The 22,779-nt window shown below is 39.3% G+C and overlaps 1 protein-coding gene across 1 annotated transcript in view; it reads right to left on the reverse strand.

The window, feature by feature from the left end:
• chrna8 (cholinergic receptor, nicotinic, alpha 8) overlaps positions 1 to 19,817 on the reverse strand; it is a 36,793-nt gene extending 16,976 nt beyond the window's left edge. The window contains exons 1-3 of the mRNA XM_026304163.1: positions 19,748 to 19,817; positions 10,723 to 10,862; positions 4,981 to 5,025 (exon numbers count right to left, since the gene is read on the reverse strand). Coding sequence (XP_026159948.1) covers positions 4,981 to 5,025; positions 10,723 to 10,862; positions 19,748 to 19,817 — 255 coding nt within the window. The remainder of the gene's footprint in view (positions 1 to 4,980; positions 5,026 to 10,722; positions 10,863 to 19,747) is intronic.
• Between the last annotated feature and the right edge of the window lie 2,962 nt (positions 19,818 to 22,779).

The following is a 22,779-nucleotide window of genomic DNA, read 5'->3' on the forward strand; positions in this document are numbered from 1 at the left end:
TCCAGTTTCTAGTACACATAAGTACAGATGTTTCACATACTGTACAGATGGAGAGGTTCAGACGTTGCAGCCATAGGGCAAATTCCTCATGGAGCAAATACACTCCTGTTATTAGTGTGGCCACGGTGCACCAGGAAAATTCATTTGTATGTGTGTGTGTGTGCTTGTGTATGTAATGTGTATTTTTGTCCATGTGGCCTTGTTGTCTGTGTAGTGTGTCTCTGTGTGTAATAGTGATTTTTACAATCATCCCAAAACCATATTCTCTTCAAAGAGATGCCATCCATTTAAAGCGGCCGTGCTGACATATGTCTCCACTCATGCAGCTAATGACTTAATCACTCCACTTGTCATCTGTGAGCCTTGGCAGTTTGGTGCTAGAAAGCCTTCTTTTCATGTTCATTGGCCGGGAAACCACAACTAACAGCCAACACAGCTCGCTAACTAAGTAGTCAGGAACAGAAGGACACTAAGCTGTGTAAGGTAACAGCTGTCTAAGAATAGGTTTGGCCTTACATAACAGAAACTTAAGAACGCATCACTAATCTGTCACAAGGGTCTTATATTGTACACTGAATGCAATATTGAGGCTGATAATGTTGCAGGATACAAATGTATAAAATGTCACACAACCAATAAAAGTAATAGTTGAAGTAGTTGGGGAGATAAGTCAATATTTAGTATTGATTGTTTTTGTTAGTCTTTCTTCTCGACGTTAATTCTGCCACAGCAAATCCTCTTTTTGCTAGAAGAGCCAGAAGCCTCTAAATTACACTTATAACTGGATAATAAATTGGTCATAAATTATTTATTCCAGTTATGTTTTTTTTTTTTTTTTTCTTGTAAATGCATATAAATTCTCTGGTTTGCTGCCCCGCCTCTTGCCCAGTGTCAGCTGGGATTGGCTCCAGCCCCGTCATGACTTTTGATAGGAATAAGAGATATAGATAATGAATGGACATTTTACTGTATATATAAATTCTGAAATATAATTTCTCTAAAACGTGCATTTAAGTCACACTTTTAAGCAATATTCAAAGTTTTGTTTTTTTTAGTGCAGTTTTGAGATTTTTGTCTTTACTCCAAAATACTTGAAGTAAATGGATTTTCATTTGTACTGCTCACAGCAATGGAAAAAATGTATTTAAAATCTTCAGCAGTAATATACCTTTCCAGAAGTGGTGTCCCAGTTACACCGGATAATCCACGGTGTGAGCAGGTGTTGTAGAAAGTAGATCCACTGAAAACAGTGACAGCATGAATTGTACTTTATCAAGATTAACAATGACACAGTTTCTGGAAAGACACATTGCTGAGGATTTTAATTTCAGTGTGGTGAATGCTGTCTCATTCTCCTACTGTACACTGTATTCAGTCGGGCCAGAAATATCCGAGACAGGTACAGTATCTTCAAATCCAGGTGAAATTGCTTTTTATTCATTAAAGGGAACTGACCCTCTAAAGTGCACTCAACCATAAGAGCTGGCTATAAGGATTACAAAGTAACACCATGGTTATAGAACACTTGAGCTTATTACAATTCTCACAGTTAAGAACCAGTTAAAATGAAAAGCGAACCTGCCACTTCTTATTTCACTTTCTGTGTGCTACTTAATGTATTTCTTGGGTTTACTTTAAAATCTGCTGCATCTGCAAAGCCCCTTTAAGCCATTATACCAAATGCCAGTATTAAAGAAGTGGGCTCCTGAAAAATTGATTAATTCATATCATGTAATCAGGTTTACAGCCAACTCAACCTGAGGCAGTGACATGCATTATGGACTACTTTGACTGGGGCTGTTGTGATGATGAGGCTTTTTTAACCTACTGACTGTCCTGATGTAATATTTTCCTTAAGCCACTAAGCAGCTATAATTCCTATTTCTGGTACTGTTAACTTATTTTCAACTCTCCATGATGGAGTAGGTGTAGCTGAGTTGAGCAGCTTAGATGGTGATGCATACAGTAGATGCCGTTAGAAACCTGACAACTAACATTCCATTAAACTTCTCCTTAAACAGAGATTGTCTGGACACAGCTCTGCAACTGTAAATAAGCATGTCCAGTCACAAGCACAGTGCACTGGGCTGTCAGAGCAAATCTAAATAGTCAAAAAACCTTGCAAAGTTGTTCCTAAACTGAAAACAAGTACAAGTCTTAGAGGATTTAGAAGCCTACACTCCACCAACCTGAGCCAACATTACCTGACATAGCACTACATCTGCCATCTGCCTCTTCTCTTGTAATGTTAAAGGTAGATTATAGTTGAAAATAAGAACTAGTATGTAAGATTTGCAACCAGTGTTAGGATTAAGTATCTGGTCTTACAATTTTCCTTATAATACCAGAACTACACTGCTATATAAAAGACCTTTATTTCCATGTTTTCTGATTAACTGATAAAATCTAGCATAGTAGTTAAAACTGTCATTTTACATGTGGAAATAAGATGTAGGTTTTGCCTACAGTATGTTTATCTGACATTCATCCATCCATCCATTATCTATACCCGCTTATTCCTGAACCAGGGTCACGAGGATCTGCTGCAACCTATCCCAGCTCTCTTTGGGTGAAAGGCAGAGGTACACCCTGGACAGGTCACCAGTCCATTGCATGTTTATCTGACATCAAGTACTCATTGTTTCAAAAATCACAAAGAATTTTGATTGGGTACTGTGCCACTGTTTTCATAGTGCTAAAACCATCAAACAGTACAAAAATGCTCAATTTGACACTAGAAACAAACTCAACTCATAACTTTGTAGTACAGTCAATTTAAATTATAAAGGGCAATTGAAAATAATGTTAGGATGAGAAGTGTTTTTGAGAGAACATGTTTTCACGCATTATGAAGCTGTCTTAAGATACAGTGGGTACGGAAAGTATTCAGACCCCTTTAAATTTTTCACTCTTTGTGTCATTGTAGCCATTTGCCAAAATCAAAAAAGTTCATTTTATTTCTCATTAATGTACACTCAGCACCCCATCTTGACAGAAAAAAACAGAAATGTAGACATTTTTGCAAATTTATTAAAAAAGAAAAACTGAAATATCACATGGTCATAAGTATTCAGACCCTTTGCAGTGACACTCATATTTAACTCACATGCTGTCCATTTCTTCTGATCCTCCTTGAGATGGTTCTGCTCCTTCATTGGAGTCCAGCTGTGTTTAATTAAACTGATTGGACTTGATTAGGAAAGGCACACACCTGTCTATATAAGACCTTACAGCTCACAGTGCATGTCAGAGCAAATGAGAATCATGAGGTCGAAGGAACTGCCCAAGGAGCTCAGAGACAGAATTGTGGCAAGGCACAGATCTGGCCAAGGTTACAAAAGAATTTCTGCAGCACTCCAGGTTCCTAAGAGCACAGTGGCCTCCATAATCCTCAAATGGAAAAAGTTTGGGACGACCAGAACTCTTCCTAGACCTGGCCGTCCAGCCAAACTGAGCAATCGTGGGAGAAGAGCCTTGCTGAGAGAGGTAAAGAAGAACCCAAAGATCACTGTGGCTGAGCTCCAGAGATGCAGTAGGGAGATGGGAGAAAGTTCCACAGAGTCAACTATCACTGCAGCCCTCCACCAGTCGGGGCTTTATGGCAGAGTGGCCCGACGGAAGCCTCTCCTCAGTGCAAGACACATGAAAGCCCGCATAGAGTTTGCCAAAAAACACATGAAGGACTCCCAGACTATGAGAAATAAGATTCTCTGGTCTGATGAGACCAAGATTGAACTTTTTGGCGTTAATTGTAAGCGGTATGTGTGGAGAAAACCAGGCACTGCTCATCACCTGCCCAATACAATCCCTACAGTGAAACATGGTGGTGGGAGCATCATGTTGTGGGGGTGTTTTTCAGCTGCAGGGACAGGACGACTGGTTGCAATTGAAGGAAAGATGAATGCGGCCAAGTACAGAGATATCCTGGAAGAAAACCTCTTCCAGAGTGCTCAGGACCTCAGACTGGGCCGAAGGTTCACCTTTCAACAGGACAATGACCCTAAGCACACAGCTAAAATAACAAAGGAGTGGCTTCGGAACAACTCTGTGACCGTTCTTGACTGGCCCAGCCAGAGCCCTGACCTAAAGCCAATTGAGCATCTCTGGAGAGACCTGAAAATGGCTGTCCACCAACGTTCACCATCCAACCTGACAGAACTGGAGAGGATCTGCAAGGAAGAATGGCAGAGGATCCCCAAATCCAGGTGTGAAAAACTTGTTGCATCATTCCCAAGAAGACTCATGGCTGTACTAGCTCAAAAGGGTGCTTCTACTCAATACTGAGCACAGGGTCTGAATACTTATGACCATGTGATATGTCAGTTTTTCTTTTTTTAATAAATTTGCAAAAATTTCTACATTTCTGTTTTTTTCTGTCAAGATGGGGTGCTGAGTGTACATTAATGAGAAATAAAATGAACTTTTTTGATTTTGGCAAATGGCTGCAATGACACAAAGAGTGAAAAATTTAAAGGGGTCTGAATACTTTCCGTACCCACTGTATTTTTAGCCCCATCCTCCTATCACATAGACATATGTTTACAAGCAACATTACCATATCACATGCTATTATTAAATACCATTAAAAAAAAGTGCCAAATGTCCCTTCTGACACAGTCTGATGTTGTTGTCTTTTTATTTTGAAAGGAGTGAAAGCAACATTAAAACCACATGACATGACACTGTACAACCTCCTTCAGGCTTGTATTACGTTCTGTCACATGAGGCCCTTGAGTGTCAGTGCAATATATAAACTTTTTTTTTTTTTTTGTAATTGCAGAAACAGTTTCTGTAGTTACAACTTTAAATTATACCTCGCTCTCTGGCTTCAAAAGCAGTCATTTGTGGACCATGTTATGAAAAAAATGAATGGCAGAGCCCACATGATACAAACATCACACACGCACACTTTCCAAAAATATACTAACTGGCAATTATCACAGAGTGATCACAGAAAAAGTGCTTGCAGAGGAGACATACCAGCTGCAGCCAGGCATTTGTGATCAACACTTGGTTCTTTTCATCCTGGAGGTGAACGAGAGAGAGAGAGAGAGAGAGAGAGAGAGAGAGAGAGAGAGAGAGAGAGAAAACAACCAGCAGTGAGTGAATGTGGTTTTAGACAGATAGTGGCAATATAAAATATTCTGTAGGGCAGGAAAGAATAAAAAATAAACACTGCATATCTGGTAAACATAATGTGAGGTTATGAGACAGATTGGCAATGAAGTCAAACAGCACCTCAGATGACTCAGAGCTGATTTGCCCACTGAATCACAATGATGCACTCAAATGTAATGCAGCAGTTTCAATGTTTTGCCATTTAAAAATCATGAAAAAAATAGGAATATTTAGAAAATGCAAACTAGGGCAAACAGCAATTTGTGCAGGAAGTCAAGAGTGATGTTGGGTGGAAAGGATAGGGCTCTTCAATAAAGAGTTCATAGCAATTCCTATCACCATTAGAAAAACAGAAATACACAATTACTCCAGCTGCATTTTATCATGTTTCTTAAGGGTCAGCTGATGGTCAAACAGTGGGTGACAGGAAAAAAGGGAAAGCACGGAAGTCAGGAGGAAGATAAAAAACAAAAAGGTGAGAGTGAGAGTGAGAAGAATCAAGACTGACTGGGAGAGAAGCAGAACAGACAGAGGCAGAGGAAAAGAAATCAGTGTCAGGAGCGGGCTTCTTTACAGTGTGTTTTGCAGAATCCTACATGACAGGGACAGGTTTTGTTTCATGTTAAACACTGGTACGCTGTGCTGGCTCCCTCCTCCACCTGAGAAAATGTGCAAACTGTGACGGTGATAGTCGGCCACAACAGCATCTATTGTCTTCGTTTTTTGTCCTTTTTTATTTTCACAGAATCACTGAAGTGACATATCACATTATCTTATACCCATGAAGCTGGAATAATACAGCTATTCCAACCGTTTGAGAATTTTTATTGAACCTTTATATGAACTTTCATTGAACCTTGAATGTTACTGTGGTAAAATCAAATCATAAAATCATTTTACTCACTTTATTTCTTTCTAGTTCCCTTTCCACCTGACCTGTTCGACTACATAAGGCACTTTTCCTTCCTATCACACAATTTCATCCGCATCTCACTTGTTTTGTTCTGCTTTTATTTTCCTCTCTTAACACTGTTTTAGAGGGAAAGTGAGAATTTAACTGGTTCTTATGTCGAGAGATGGTCACAGAGGATTGTGCTTCAATGTGATCATAAAGACAGTTTTCTTCAGTCTCAGTCAGTCTCACTGTGTACATTGACTGATTTGAAAAAATCTTTATCTGTGATTTATAACAGCTTGTTCTAAAAATAAAGACCTAATGAGTGGAGACAACATGAGTACTTTAAAAGTAAATGTAACTGAATGTACTGGCATACTGTAATTAAGTGCAATATCAATGTACTGACCTGCTGTAATTAAGTACAATATTAATGTATTTGTGCTCAAGTATTTCTATTTTTGACTCAAATTCATTTCAGAGACAAATATTGTACTTTACTCCATCACACCTAGTTCAGTATTTGCAGGTGCATTAATGGGTTTTTGTTTGTTTTGTTTATTTGAGGGGGGCAGATTACAACTACCAATTGCTGAGCACTGCAATAGTGTGAAACAGACTAAGATGTAAATAGTACCGACCATATGCTTGGATGTGAGTTAACCTTTAATTGTGACTCCACCTGCATGATATCACTTTTATACATCTACATAGGGAGCAGGTCTCCATTTACTGTTGTATACTCATTCATTCATACTGTTGTATGTTGTACCATCATCACTAAAAGATAACACATGCCTATTTTCTGCTGTGGAAATACCAAGGAAACAAAGTATATCATGTAAGTTTTAAATCTGATACTACGATACAAAGAAATCAATTTCAACTTTCTGTCTCATTAGAATAAAAATGTACCTTCTGAAGGTGCTTAACTGCTGTCATCTATAACAAGTTAACTAAACTCGCTGCTCATACTTCTCCTTGTAGTGAAGATCAATTTTCACAGTCTCTGCTTCTCTGTCTCTGCCCCTCACCTCCTCCCTAACTCCCTCTGTGCTCTTATCTCCACCTGTCCTTTCTGATCTGTCCTTCTTTAAACAGCCTCCTTTCTCTGCTGCGTAAATAGCACAGTCTCCTATTGTGTGTTTCACAAAGCAATGATTTTCTGTCCCTTTGGTGTACGATCTACCGCGCATTCACAGAGATTTGGCTTTGCTTCGCGGTTGCTGTGTTCTCATTCTGGTTTGTGCCTGACCTCTCCTTTGTAGTTTTTTGTGGGATTTTCACTCAGCTGCAATGGGCAGTATCAGCCCTGTCACACTCGCCAAAAACACTGTAATCTCCTCATAAATCTGCTCTGATTGGTTTTCGACAGAATGAAAAAGGACTGATGGACATGTTTCACATTTAGTGAAAGCTCCTTAACTGTTTTCTAACATCATATTACTGAGGCGAAAAACATGTTTTCATACGCAAGTATTGATTCTGTCCTATTTCAATACATATTGTTCCAGAAATTGCGTTCTTTTGTGAAATCCATTCAGCTTTATCCCCACAGGATAGCATCCTACATTATATCTTTTCTTTCAATTCAGATCAGAGGATCAGTGTTTCAGTGATGGTGATTCAACAAACAGTGAGGAAAAGACCTAAAACCATGAATCACACCTTCCTTATGTGCTTTAACGCACTTGGCTTCACCTTAGATTTTCATTGATTTACAGCAGAACATTTCGTTAATAGGGCACAGTGATAAAAAAGGATGGAGAGGCTGTCCTGTCATTTCAGTGGTTCAACACATAGGGTCAAATTTCTGCTGCACCATACCAGTGCATCAGAAGACAAGAGCAATACTGACAGCTATCTTCTGCAAAGCAACATTTGTTTAGAGGAATATTTCTAAGTTGCAACCATGCAAACAGCTCCTGATGTACTGCATAACTATCACGGGTTTCTTTGACGGGTTCTTTCATTCTTTGTCTCTTTCTTTCTTAACCTTGGAAGTGTTGGAGGCTGAAGGATGTTCAACATTTTGGGAAATACACCTTTTCATTTACTCATGGAGAGTTAGATGAGAAGATGAGCATAACTAAAGGATGTGTTTTTAAACATAAAACTACAGGGAACAGCCACTTAGCTTTTCTATACAGGAGGACTGAAAACTGAGGGAAAGAGGTGCCCTGGTTCTGTCTAAAGATGACAGAATCTGCCTGCCAGTACCTCTAGGCTCAATAATTAACACATTATAACTTGTGTAGTGTACAAATTACAAATTGTCCTCATTCCTGGGGTTCTTTAGCAGACTTGCTTCCTGGCTTTGAGTGAGTTCCAGTAAACCAGCAGACTCAGGATCTTATTATGCTGCCTAGGAATTAACTTAGTTTAATCTACTGCAGCTTTTTCTCATGAAACTTGAAATAGGAATTTACCAGTATGTATCACTAATCTCAATTTAAATACAGTACTTGAGTGCCTAGTTATGTTCTACCAGTGAACCCTACTAGTTTCTTTGTAAGTCCTCCAGTCTTTATGCTAGATGCCGACCATCCCTGTGCTGGTCTGTCAGTCTATGTATGTGTCATTACTCATGGGGATGAATCTAGTCTGTGCTGTGGACACAAACCTGCCCCAGTTCCCCAGTTAGAGAGTTACTGAGGAGCAGATGGAGGAATCAAAGGCCATATCAGTCACACACACAAGCACGACCCAGTTTACATTATTTACAACTGCCCAGTAAGCCTGAGTTCTTACTGTTTGCCAGTATATCCATTGTGTATCACAACGACGAATAGTATAACTTAATCACAATACATAAACAGCAAACACACAGATACTGATTTGCTGAATATATCATATTATTGAATATATAATATTCAACAATGAAATGTTTGTCTTTGGTCTTTGTAGAGTTATGGCTAACGTGTGTTATTACTTTTCTTTTATTGAAGACTATTAACAATAATTTAAGCACAACAGTATTTATAATTTGTCAACCAACACTAAATTATTAGCATGTTAAATTATGTCGTCCTTCAAAAAATAAATAAATAAATAAATAAACAGTCTTGTCACATGGGTTTTCAAGAGCACCATATGTTTTCTCTCCCCTTGTATCTTGACTCTGTGTCTCTGGTCTGTTATTTGCAAGCTCTAAGAAGGCATCAAAATGTTTTCTTATATGTGCCGTAAAGACTTAATGTTATTATTGACAGAATAAGAATCTTATATTAGAGGCCAGCTCCTACCACCCTGTAGTTAGCATGAGGAGACATGACAGTGCTGGCTCAGGGATGTGACGGGGTGTCGGCTTGGGTTTTTTGGATGAGTGCTCTGACTTTGTGGTGAGGCTAACAAGCAAGAGGTTATATGTGGGTGTCTGTGAGGGTAGGTACACGGGATAGGGAACAGGAGGAAATGCAGACATAGAAGGGAGAAAACATAAAATAAGATGTGACAGAAAATATACCAAAACCACACAAGCATTGATTTAAGAGCTGTGGGTTTGACATGAAAAGGTGTTAAAAATGACAACGAAAGAGAGGATTGCTGTTTGTGTGTGTGTTTTGGGGTATGTTTGTGTGTGTAAGATGTAGGGAACATTGAAACTTGATGCTTTAAATGTTAAATGTTTTTGGCTTAAGAAACCGCTTCAAATGTTATACATAAAAATAAAGAAGAAAAAGCTATTGCGTTTGGGATTGGAATGTTTAAAAGAATAGTCTGACCTTTTGAGAAATGCCCTTTGTTGCTATATTGTGATTGTCTTGAGGAGAATAGTGATAATAGTGTGTATTTTAAAAATACGTTTTTCTCCAATTTTTTTAGTTTCTCTCTATACATGATATGAATTTGATTCATAAAGTCCCCAAGATGAACAGTGCAAATGCATATTTGAATTGGTTTACACCCTCCTAAGCACATTTGCATATAATCACATCTTTATATTCAGTTTGTATACAAATAGACCACCTCTGAAACTCACAAGTATTGCTCAGAGTGAGGTTACCATACAACCAGTGGAGAGGAAGTTATTGCTCCAGTGCATGAAATGGTCCTTGACTTGACTCTTCGGTTGTTGGATGAAACAAAAATGAAATGTAATATATATATATATATATATATATATATATATAAGATAAGGTTTCTCATGGTTGTAGCGTCACATTTAATAGATGTGAAAGTAGTTTCCTCATCTGACGCTCAGCAAGAAAGCAAAAAGTCATAAAATGTTGACCTATTAATTTAATGGAAACACATGAAACTAAACAAAAAGGGGAGGGAAGTGAGAAAAAAGGGCATATCCCAGCACTGAGGCTGAATTTTCTTTCTCTGCAAATACAGGCTGAGATCCTGTAGTGCAGAGAAATGAAAAAGGATCAAGGTAAGAAATAAGGAACTTGCTATTTCAAAGGTGAATATTCTCATGTGGTCTGGTGCTGTCACTGGTGGACGAGCAGGTTTAAGTTCAGGAAGATGAAACACAACAACTGCAAGGTATGTGCATTAGCATGCACCACAGTTACTGTAAATAAATAAGATGGAATGCATTTAACATAAAACAAAAAACGTTTGAAAAATATTCAATATGCAAAAAGTTTCAAAAAGACTCCCCTGTGCTCTTTTCTGGAACAAATTCCACACACACTGTCATTTCTTCCTTCTGTTCTCAAATGTTCTTTGTACTTAAAGCGAGGCAAACACACACTCACCACATCAATGATCTGCAGCAGTGTGAGTCCCAGGTCCACCACGATGGGTGCTGAGTCATTTTGGACGGGTCTTTCCAGCCGGTTGTAGTTGACCATCAGGTCGCGGTACAGCTTCCGCTGGTGCACACCACCCTGACAATCTGCAGGGGAAAAGGGATGGACAGTGAAAGTGGCAGAGGAAAGGGAAGATGTGAAGGATAGAGGCAGTTTGTGAAGAGAAAGAAAAAGATTAACTTAAAAGTTATAGGAGGGAGAGTAACAGAAGAATTAGAAACAATGGAAAGAGGAACTAGCATTTAAATTCTACTATATACATCTTTAACAAAGAATCAACTCAGTAGTTTAATAAAAATAAAATGTTTATTTAATAATAATGAGTTTAATCTAATCAAGATTATTATTACATGTATTTTCCAACATTATTAATGTGACAGCAAATCCATAAAGAAATCCTAATTAAGTCACAATATAATGAACATAATGAGCTTAGTGAACTATGCTTTGTTTTGTCTGTATTTATCAGGGCTCATCAGGAGGTTTGCAGCCAATAATCAGGCATTCGACTTAACAGGAATGAGTCTTACAGTACAGTCCCTAGTGCAACAATAAACTCAGTTGTAAAGCTAGCATGTCTTCCCTTTGGCACTATACTGTAGTTTCTTAATAATGCAGGTGTCATAGTCAAATCTGACTAAAAATGCACTGCATCTCATATTGTAGACCACATCCCCATGCATCAACATGATTTGATTTAACAAAATCCTAACCATTTAATTTAATTTTGATCGATATTACACCTTAGAATTATATGTCCATAATACACTCCTGAACAAAATCTTAAGACCTGAGGAAACATTACAAGAACACGCATTTTGTGTTGGTGGATCATAACCACCATAACCAAATGCTAAAAGAAGAAACAGGAGCAGGAGATAGAAAATAGCCATGTGGTGAAGATGGCTTCACAAAGGGCAGCCACGGTGTGGCGTAAACTTCCTTTGCCATCCATCCCCAAACGTTCTCAGTGGGATTTAGATCTCGGGAACACACAGGATGGTCCAAAAGAGTGATGTTGTTCTCCTTTGTCAGGCAGGCATTGTGAACTGTAGCATTGTCCTGTTGAGAGACCCAGTCATTACCGCACAGATGAGGGCCCTCAGTCAAGAGGGATACCCGCTACAACATCTCCACATAGCCAGCCACCATTTGACAGCCCTGCACAATCTGAAACTCCATTTTCCTATTGAAGATCATGATGGAGCCTTCTCCACTGTGCCACATAGAAAACATCTCCAGTGGGATTCCCTTGTATTAATTTGGGTTGAGGAACGGCCTGTGTCTTCACAGACAGCCTGTCAGATCCTCTGGCTCAGTACAGGGGAATCCTGAATCATCCTCAGGATGATGACATCCTGCTTTTAAGAAATTTAAACTGACTGTCTTACTATGTCCAACCTCTGCAGCAATGGCACATTGCGAGAGGCCTTGCTTGTGCAGCTCAACAATCCTGCCATGTTCAAGACAGAAAGCCTTTTTGTCTGAAGGAAAATGACAGAAAACCAGATTTTTGTGCAGATTTTAACTTTTTAAGGTAATGGTCTTAAACTTAATCAACTGATGATCGGCCTGTTTGAGTTTAAATGTTTTCAGTAAATTGCCTACTCCTTTTTTTGTCTCTTGCTCCTGTTTCTTCTTTTGGCATTTTGAAGCACTACTTACAACCTGGTTACAATCCACCAGCAGGAAATCCAAATACTTGTAATGTTTAGCCTGGTGTTCAGATTTTCTTCAGGAGTGTATTTTACAACTGACTACATGAGCAATCCTAAAATCCTCAAATCTTTTTCTAGTCACAGATAGTTCAGAATCCTTACATACTCTATGCAATCGCAAACACAACCTCTTTTGCATTAATTGTTCTTTCATTATGACATTTCTAATATAGATTGAGCAGATTTTCTCTAGTAGGGTCAGTCTCATAAAAACATTTTCTAACTTATGGTCATTATATTTTGTATAATTCCAACTAAAAGCTATTATGTGTTAAAAATAGTGTGGTTTTTGCTTTGGTGCCCTGCAGTTGACACTATAACAATGTAAAAAATAATTACACACAATCTGCACCCTTAAGATTGAAACACATCTTGCTTTCTCATGTCTAGTTTACCACCAGCACAGCATTCAGTCAAACCTCCAGACTCCATCATCATTCAGTGTCTCATCTCAGCCAGGCCTGAAAAGGTCTCTGCCTGCATCTTCCCACTGACCCATGTCTAAATTAGCTGTTGTCTCTACATAGTCTAGCAATTACAGAGGGACAGCCAAGGCATGCGCAAACCCATGATGACTGAGTGGATGACTGATCAGCTAATGAGACAAAAATAAACAAATAGAGATCGCTGTGTTTGTGCATAAGGGTGCTGGCGAATGTCAGATGGGGCACCCCTAAATCTTGATGTGACAGAGTGGCAGCCAGCGGAAGTGTTGCGAATTGATAGAGTGAAGCAAGCTGAGCCAAAACAAGCGGAAGAACACGCTTCACACAGAGTCAGTGTAAAAATGAGATGATCTCCGAATGGGTGGAAACATGGCTTACTGCTGTTGAGCTACAATAATAAAATTAAGTCAATCCATTTATTTCCTGCTTCACTTAGAGTCTTGTCACTGTTGTGCCTATGAGATGGTAGAGATGGCACAGTCAAGTGCAAGTTCTGAACTTGATTTTTCTCAGTGAAAAAGCAACTTCCTACTCCTCAGACAGACTGAGATACTGACAGGTACAGTAGATACATGCAGCCTGTCATGGCTTAGCTCTGATGACTTATTCTAGGGCATCCTCGGGCTGTGAGTCTGGGTTATCAGACTGAGTTTTGCTTTGATTCCTACGAGCAACATGTTCATCGTTACAGTGCGTCACATGCAATGCTTTATGCCGTCAGTCTTTCATACTATTCTCTCTGCATGCCTCCTTCTTTTCAGTGTGGTCTGTATGTTTGCATTTACACAGTATATTCTACTTGTAAATATTTTTTGTGATTTAATGTCTAACCTTGTAACTTTCATGCACATGTGTGTTTTAGGGTGCTATAGTACACTGTGATGTCACAGTGGGTGGGTGGGTAGTTGGGTGTGGCTATGTGTTTAGGACCTGTTACTTGGATTTGATTAGTTTATATGAGGGAGAGGGGTGTGGAAGATCATTTCTTCTGTTTTTATATTAGTCCACAACATATGCAGTTGTCAGACTTTGTGTCAGTGAACTTGGTACCAATAAGGAGTTGACCCCTGTAGTATCAGCTTTGACTGATTTTGAAGGCCTATGGCCCACGGACTATACACGTATGACTGCTGAAGTCTGGCGATATACTTGTGACTTCTATGTGCAGTATTTATAGGGCTCAAATAGCAAAAATGAAACATGGTATTCATAAATACGTTGTCCTTAGTTTAAAATCACCAAAAAATACTAACTGCTGCTTAAAAAGTTGCATTTTGCAATCACACCACTAGATGTCGCTAAATCTTTCCTATTTTACACATTGCATCTTTAAGCATTAGGACATATTAAGCCAGTCTGAAACCAAAACTTGAGCTATTTTTTTAGAAATATTATACAGTAGTTTTGTGTGGATCATATCCTGTAAATTCATTCAGTAATCAAAGCAAAATGTACCATAGGGTACTAAACAAAGACTTGGAATATCTGTGACACAGCTGTAAGTGTGTGCGTGTGTATGTGTGTGTATGTGTGTGTGTGTGCTTGTCAGCAACTAATGGATCAGTCATTAAACAAAATTCTTTCCTTCTACGTGCTCAAAACTTATGGATTTGCTTTTCTCAATTGCTGCTGTGTACAGTATGTTGTTGTTATTTACTTATCTCTAATCTGACAGACTGGAGTGGAGGTTGGCTAAGAAGCAATAGTAGGGAAAGTGAATGCTGTCTCATTCACTTTCATTAACTCTTTAGCAATGTACTGAAACAATACAATAACTCCTAATAGATCAAAATTGTACCACAATAAGACCTTTGGTTACACTGAAAGACATAACTTATACATCTATCTAAACTCAATAGCCCATAATAACAAAGCCAAAAAAACATATTTATAGAACTTGACTGTAGCAAAGAGAACCGAAGGGACATTGGTTATGAAGACACACATGAAGTGCAAGGAAGTCTCTTTAGACCTCTGTGATGAGCTTGTGGTATAGATCAGGGCAAGGGTATAAAACTTTGAGTGCTCCCAGAAGCGCAGCGGACCTAATTATTGTGAAATGGAAGAAGTTTGGAGCCACCAGGACTTTTCCTATCGTGGTTGTCCAGGTAAACTGATGGTTGGTCTGATGAGACAAAAGTTCAAGTCCATCCATCCATCCATCCATTTTCTATACCCGCTTTTTCCTGAAGGCCAGGGTCACAGGGATCTGCTCAAGCCTATCCCAGCTCTCTCTCAGGTGAAGGGCAGGGGTACACCCTGGACAGGTCACCAGTCCGTCGCAGGGCCACACAGAGACAAAAGTTCAAGTCTTTATGCAGAACTCAAAGCAGCATGTTTAGTGAACCACACAATCCTAATCATTTGAGTCCCTTTATTGAAGCATGGTGGTGGAACATCATGTTGAACAGGGGTAGTGTTTTCTCTTTGCCATTAGGGGTTATTGACTCTTGAATAATGGTCAAAAATGCCAATGTTATCCAATTAAAATTAAATCTGCAACACAAGAAAGTGTGATGTGGTCAAAGGATGTTCTAAAGACACTGTTTAGTTTCATTATTGCTTCACCTAAATACTGTAATATAAGTATGTTTTAAAATGTCTAAATATGTTTCTCTTATTTAATGTTTCGTTTAATTGATTTTCTGTAGTCTGTTACCACCATGTGACTTCCCCTGGGATTATTGGATTTTACCTGATTTAAAGGAACATCCACATTTGTCGAGGGCAGCTGCATAAAACTAAACCATGCTCAAAATCAGCACAATGCTCATGGCACTACTAAACAAAATGAACATATTTTACTGATCATTAAGTTAAAAACTTGATATAACAGTCAGTGCTGCTTTTTTAAACCAGTATAAATCATTTTAATCCAATGCCAAATACCAAATATTTCTCTTTCCATATTTGCAAATATTTTGCACATGAAACATATCGCAAACCCACCAAGTCTAAAAGACTTTATTCTCAGCAGGAGGTTTCATTCTCAAAATGTTTTCCAAATTTCCAAATCAGTCTTCTCTTTCATCTCCCAGATTACAACTTCTTTTTTCTTTCATCAATAAACCCAGCGCTCATTGATTTGCTTCATGATCCACATCGTCAGCAGACAGACTGAACATAGGCTACCAGCAGAGACAGAGCCCAACACAACCTAAAGGCATCTATCATTTTCAAATTGCTACCATTCATTTCATTCATTGCATTAGTGACCTCTCATATTTCCATTTTAGAGACCACTGGGAACCTTAGGCATTAAAGCTCAGCTGGACTGTACAGAAATAAAAAGGGGTTGTTTTTATAGCTGCTGCAGCACTAGACAGACAGGCATTTCAATTTACGAGTCGTTCAATCTTGAAAGCACTTGCTGTTGAAATCCTTTTTACAGACATATCCAGGGTTTTCTCATTTTTCCTGGCACAGACTTGACACAATTCAAGTCTGTGTATAACAATTCACTGAGTCAAACCCACAGCCACATCTTTCAAACTCCACACCTCCACTTTATGATGCAGGCTGTCTGTTGCACACTTGTAATCCCCAAGCCCATAGTGGAGAATATGCCAATTACTCCATCAAGGTCATTTCCAGACTTCATAAAGCTCCTCCAAGGCTCATTATACAAGTTTTCACAGGCAGAGTTGTACTAACTGTGATGGGTAAATTGATCTCGATTTGTAAAATTTGTGGAGCACTAAAGAAATGTTTAATTTTCAAAGCAGAATCCAGATATTTAATATTGAAATGGGCAATGCAACATTGTGGACATATATTTGGCTCAACATGGTTCATAACTTTTATGTAGGTCCTATAATTAGGTTGAATTAGCTTGACTGAACATCCTAATCTCAGCTTTTTGCCCATTTTTATTTACGCCATATCAGTGCTGGAAGGCAACTCTCGACAGCTTGCTGCCCATAGCAGTATTAACTTCACACTAAGAGGGATGAGGACAGTAGGCCATGACAGAATAAATCCTTAATGTCCCCAAGAGGTAGCTTGGTTTACAGATAGTCAAACTGAACAGCAAAAGAAAGAAAAATAAATACACAACAAATCATAGAGAACACATTGGAAATTAGAGGAAGACTGCTGTTAGTGTTTACTACAGATGACAAGGAACATTTGACCCTGGGGTCTGAGAGGATAAAAGGAGCTGATCCACCTTTTCCTTAATGGGTTCCTCTATTTTTTCTTGCCGATGTTGCGGGTACAAATAGCATATTCTTCACATTATCATGCTATGCATCTACAGTGTTTCGCATTGTAAGATATATAGCTCCGATGTAAAGCAAAGCACTGGTAAGCACCTTTTTGATTCCTAACAAGCTGCTTTAGGAATTTACAGGAAACTAGATACAATTGAAGTCAGGGACAATTAACATGACAACATGCACACAGACTATGCCACCAGAGACAGATTACGTATTGATTAGCCTCAGGCACTCTGAACATCTAGGAAACTTTGCCAAGTTTCAAATCGAATCACATTAAACCAGCTGGTTCACAATTATCTGTAAAAGATCGATACATATCCTGAATCTGAGAAGTAAAGAAAACAGAGCAGAATGTGACCGTGCCAAGTTTTTTTTTTTTTTTTTTTTTTTTTTCAAGAATTTCAAACAAGGTCAGTTATTTACTTGTGGAAATAAGTTTCAAGGAACATTCGCTCTGACCCAAGAGTACACACAAACATGGTAAATAAATGCAGAAAACAAGCAGTCTCACGCAACATGCAAGTTTTCCTGATAAGATATTTGCTATCCTTTTTTTTAGTGGAATCACTTTTTGATGCGGTGCAGCATTATCTCTTTTAAGCATCTTTCATTAAAGCTGCATTAATGAGGTTTTTGGCCACTTGGGGGCAGTTAACCACAAACAAAGTTGACCTTTTTGCAAAATGTTGCCTATTTGCTCATTGTGCAGATGAGGGGCACCATTATAATTCAGCTGGAATCTTCTCTGTGTCAAAGTGAATGCATGACTAATGTTTAGGTAAATTCATGAGGACTCTTTGCTGTTTTTGTCTCAGCCAGCTACTGAGGGTAGTTTAAAACTGCAAATGACCCTAAGCCGCAGGTAATCAGCAGCCATAGAAAAGGACATTTGTCTGAGTCATCCTGAATGGTGATGCATGATTCATTAAATAGCAGTTTCATTTACATTCATTTATACTCAGTGATTCATGGAATTGCTGTTTTTTTTTTTTTTAGCTGATGTTATCATTAAAGGAAATTTCTTATCAGCTGTAATAGCATAAAATGACTTTGCTCACATTTAATGGCCACAGGCTGGCAGGAACTTATCCATGTGAATGCATGTTTGCACCTAGGACCCCCTTTTCACAATTGCAGGCATGCACCCAACTTGGAGCTGTGACAACTAGAAAGATCTAAATCTTCATAGTGAATAATAAGTGTGTTATAGTTCGAGGATATATTTGACACACTCCATTTAAAGAAACTAACTGGAAATAATGTGCCTGGAACAGAGAATGGGCACAAGAACAGCTAAATAAATGAACATCACAGATCACAGGACATCACAGGACACCTTTTTTATTATTAGCACAGCTTAAACCAGCCTTGCACTGTTTTCCTACATATTGTTACCACAGAATTGTGAATAACTGTCCCACAATATAAGAAAGAAAACCTTTGTTTCATTGAGACATGAGGGAGATAGAAACTCCAGACATTTTTTTTTTCTTGAAGACTCAAAGATGTTCAGCTTTAACTATCTTGGAAGTAAACACACTAACATATAGCAACAAATGCTCCTGTAGAGCTTGATGCTGTATGGTTTTGCCTGTTCCTGTTTACTTGCAATGTAGTGACTGTATATCCTGATGGAATATGCTGGTATGACATATCCACAGACGGCAGCTTGTTTAGCCTCACCTGTGCCCATGTCAGAGCTTTTAGATGAGGAAATAAAATGTATGAGCTTTCCTCCAATTAACAAATACCTCAACTTCACTGTACCCTCATCAATTTCTGAGACTGACTGTTGCCGTTCAGACGTTCCTGCTTGTGCTTCTGTGTCACAGCCTGTTTTTTCTTCTTCTCCTTCTTCTCCAGTCAGAGGGAAAGACACCAGAAAGGTCTGATCAATTTTTCGGAGGTAAAAAAAAAACGCAAACATTTCCATGTAGAGACACTGAGCGTAAACCAGGGATATATTACAGAGATTTACGCTCCTCTGAGGGTCCTCTAACTCTGTTCCACTGCAGTCATGCATTTAACAATCCTTCAGCAGCAGATTACACTAAAGGGATGAATGGCCCCAATGGGCTTTATGCATCATCACCGGGAAGCTCTCCTAATTCTGGGCCAGATGTTGGTGGTCTAATAAAAAAGACTCGCTGGCCAAAACACCCAGAAATGTGGTGATACAGCATTTTATCACACTGTTGTTCGAGGGACGCAGCACACACACTATTGTTTACAGGCGCAAAAGTCAAATATGGATGACACAAATATCTTAAGGTCGTTTAAACTTTCTTGATGCATAAAATAAGAAACATTTACCACAGAAGGATCCGCGGACGACTCCTCTGCATGGCCTTTACAGTTATAAAAACAGATGTTCCTGACACGCCAGATGTGCAGTAAACAGCCAAACTACGCCGAAGTGTGTCTGAACTGCAACTCTCATCTTTCTGACAAATATTTACGTCAATGATGCTCAAATGGCAGAAATACAACGCAAAGGTGCCAAACTGCGTCTTTTCTCTTTGGTCGCGCTTGGCCTCTTTGGACAGACGTAGACAGAACATGCTTGAAAGCCGCATCAGTTACCAACCTTGACAGAAGAATGTCGCCCACAGGTAAAGTCCAAGCAGTACTGACACAGTGCACTTCCGAGGCTCCATGGCAGCGGCGGAGGAGGTCTCCCTCTGTATGCAGGTGGAGATGTCAAACTTCGAGGAAGTCAGGTTTTTCTCTGTCTGCTGGTGCTTCTTTCTCTCTCTCTTTCCCTCTCTCTCCCTCTCCCCTTGTCTGATGTTGGAGGAGACGCGCGCGCACACAGACGTCGTCTGTCTCCTAGTGTTTGGGTCCACGGTCACCTCAGACGTCTCTTTGGATTCCGCTCTTTCCCTGTTTCTGCACTCGGTTGCATTTTTTTTAAATAACAAGCATCTCGAGCTGGTCCTCTGCGTATTTCCTGCGCGCTGAAGGTGACAGCCACCTGTCCGTTGCGGCTGACGCGCAATGCCGTCAACTTCGTCAAGGTTAGTGCCCTCCAGTCAGTTCGGGCTCGTCGTCATTCTTTGCATAGGTGATGACTCAAAGGAAAGATGAACACACACACACACACACTCACACCCTCACACCTCAAACAGATGTCGACCTGCCCGACCTTTACTTTAATTACCCCCAAACTATTTTTTATAGCCTAAATGATTAGTTCAACCTTTGCTTAGCGCGTGCTCAACGGCTTACCTCTGAGGTGGCATCTTATTGACCCATAGTCAGGTGAGAAGGATGTGTTTAATGCATCTGAGCAACAATAAAATGTTTTACATTAACACACACATTCTGTCCAGAAATGACTCACTCTGAAGTGTGAGTCATTTCCTTTTTATAGTTTTTTTTTCAACTCCAGGGGCGAATTTAGAAACTTTTGACCTGGGGAGGGCCCACTACTACGGCGTGCGCGTGCGCAAAAATGAAGCTCCCTCTCCGTTTCAAAGTTTAGGATGACTTGTTTTGCTTTCTGCTGGAACATCATATCCCCACATCAGCTGATGGCTGACTGCAATATAGTTCATAAACCCCGCCCCTTCCTTGTTAGCTTATGGTACATGAGCCAGAATATTAATTCAAAGTACAAATCACATACTCTTAGTGTTTCCTAAAGTTGATTTCTGTCATTTTCACCAGATTCTGCACAGGAGCAAAGTCTGTACACCCTCCTCCTGCTAATCTCTTTGAATCGCTTTGCAAAATCCATCACAGAAGCAAGATGGTAGCTCACGTTTTCACTATCTTTTGTATTCACTTTTTTACAGTGGTAGGACATGATGACGCATCAACCACCTTTAGAGAGCACAGCAGGGAGGCACTGTGGTCACAGTACTGTCCAGTATTATTTTGTTATTTCACAAGTAATTCTACTCAGGGCTGGGGATGGATGGGTAGAAGGAGATACTCCTCAGGAAACGGTAGGTAGGTAGGAAAAACTTCTTCAGGGCACACGTAACACCACCATGACATGAAACGGTGCATTATTGTGTGTTGGTGTGTGTGCAGGTATGTGTCTGTGCCTCATTCGATTGTATGGAGATATTTTAAGTTGATGTTTGGTGTAATGCAGAGATGATCTGTTAACATTTGTTACCTTTGGATCGTCTTTTTATAGGCCTTCCTACTCCTTCACTAAGTTTGACTTGCTCTAACTTTCTGCTTTTTTATGCCCTTTACACATCTTCCACCTGCTGATTCCCCATTCATGTACTTTTTTGCCCCCTCTCCTCCTCACCCCTCCATTTACCTTCTCCCACCCTGTTTCCTATCTTCCACGTCTTTGTTCTGTACTCCTGCCGCTCTGCCTGTGAACATCAGATGCTGTAATGTCCTTAGACCATTACGAGAGTGCCCGCAGCACTTCTTAAGCTTGTCATTCTTCCTCCCCCATTTGCTTCAGTGTGCGTTTGTAAACCACCCACCCCCACGCCCCATCTCCCATACCTCTCCTTTTCTCCTCTGTCCTTCTCTGACTTCAGTCTGGTCACAGAGTGTCATAGATGTATGTAGACTACCATCAGCTCAGCTCAATTCAGTTAAATAATTGTCCTTTTGGTTCGGTCTGCAGGGACTGGAGTTAGCAGTACATGTGTGCTTGTAGTCATGTGAGCTTGTGTGTTTTAATAAGTATTCATTCATTCATTCATTCACGCATTTTATTTCCTGTGCGTTATATGTATAGTGTGCTGTGTCTTCTAGTTCAACGGAAGGAAACCCTCCCCTATTTAACACACACAACAAGATAAGATATAGCATACAGCACAGGAGCCCTGAGCATAGGCCAGAAATATAAACATATAAACAACATTTCATGTGGAGTCAGACCAGACGTGATGTGAGCTGAGGCTTATGCCCTTGCAATGTCTCAGCATACTGTCACTTCAAAATGTACTTGACATGTCTGGTAAGTGAAATGACAAGAATGCAGCTGCAGTACTTTAGGAAAAACACATAAGAAAAATTCTTTGTGCTCACCACAACATTTAGCCACCAGGATTAGACAAGCAAAAAGACTAGTAAAGGTATAATGATCTAGAAAACATTCACATATGTTTCACTACATTTGATAACTTTGCTTATGAATATAATGTCTAATGTTAACTTTTTAAGCTCTGTTTTGGTTTTCACAACAGCTACTACTATCTGGCTTTTAGCTGCAACACTATTTTAACCTGCTAGCAGTTGAATTGTATTGTTACTTGGTGTTGAACATTTATACTAACAACAGCTCCCTGTTGCTGTTGAACAAAGATGGTGAGAGCAGAAAAGGCAGCTTATTTTAATGTTAGCTTTATGTAACTTTGTTTTGTTAAAGGGAAAAAAATCAAGCTGAAAGACACTAAAAATCCCTATAGATATGCCTGTTATTGAAATCAAACTGACAGCACTCGCTGTGTTTATCATCATGAATAAATATCAGATTTTCAATCATTACACTGATTCAAAACTTATTCACTCATCTTAAAAAGTATTTTAAAATATGGAAACAATGCTTCACTAATCAACTACCAGACAAACCCTTTTAAAAAAGAATCTTTCTTTTTTAATATTTTTAGAACATGAAATAATTATATTTATATATCATTT

Source organism: Mastacembelus armatus, chromosome 1 (genome assembly GCF_900324485.2).
Source record: "Mastacembelus armatus chromosome 1, fMasArm1.2, whole genome shotgun sequence".
Taxonomy (NCBI): domain Eukaryota; kingdom Metazoa; phylum Chordata; class Actinopteri; order Synbranchiformes; family Mastacembelidae; genus Mastacembelus; species Mastacembelus armatus.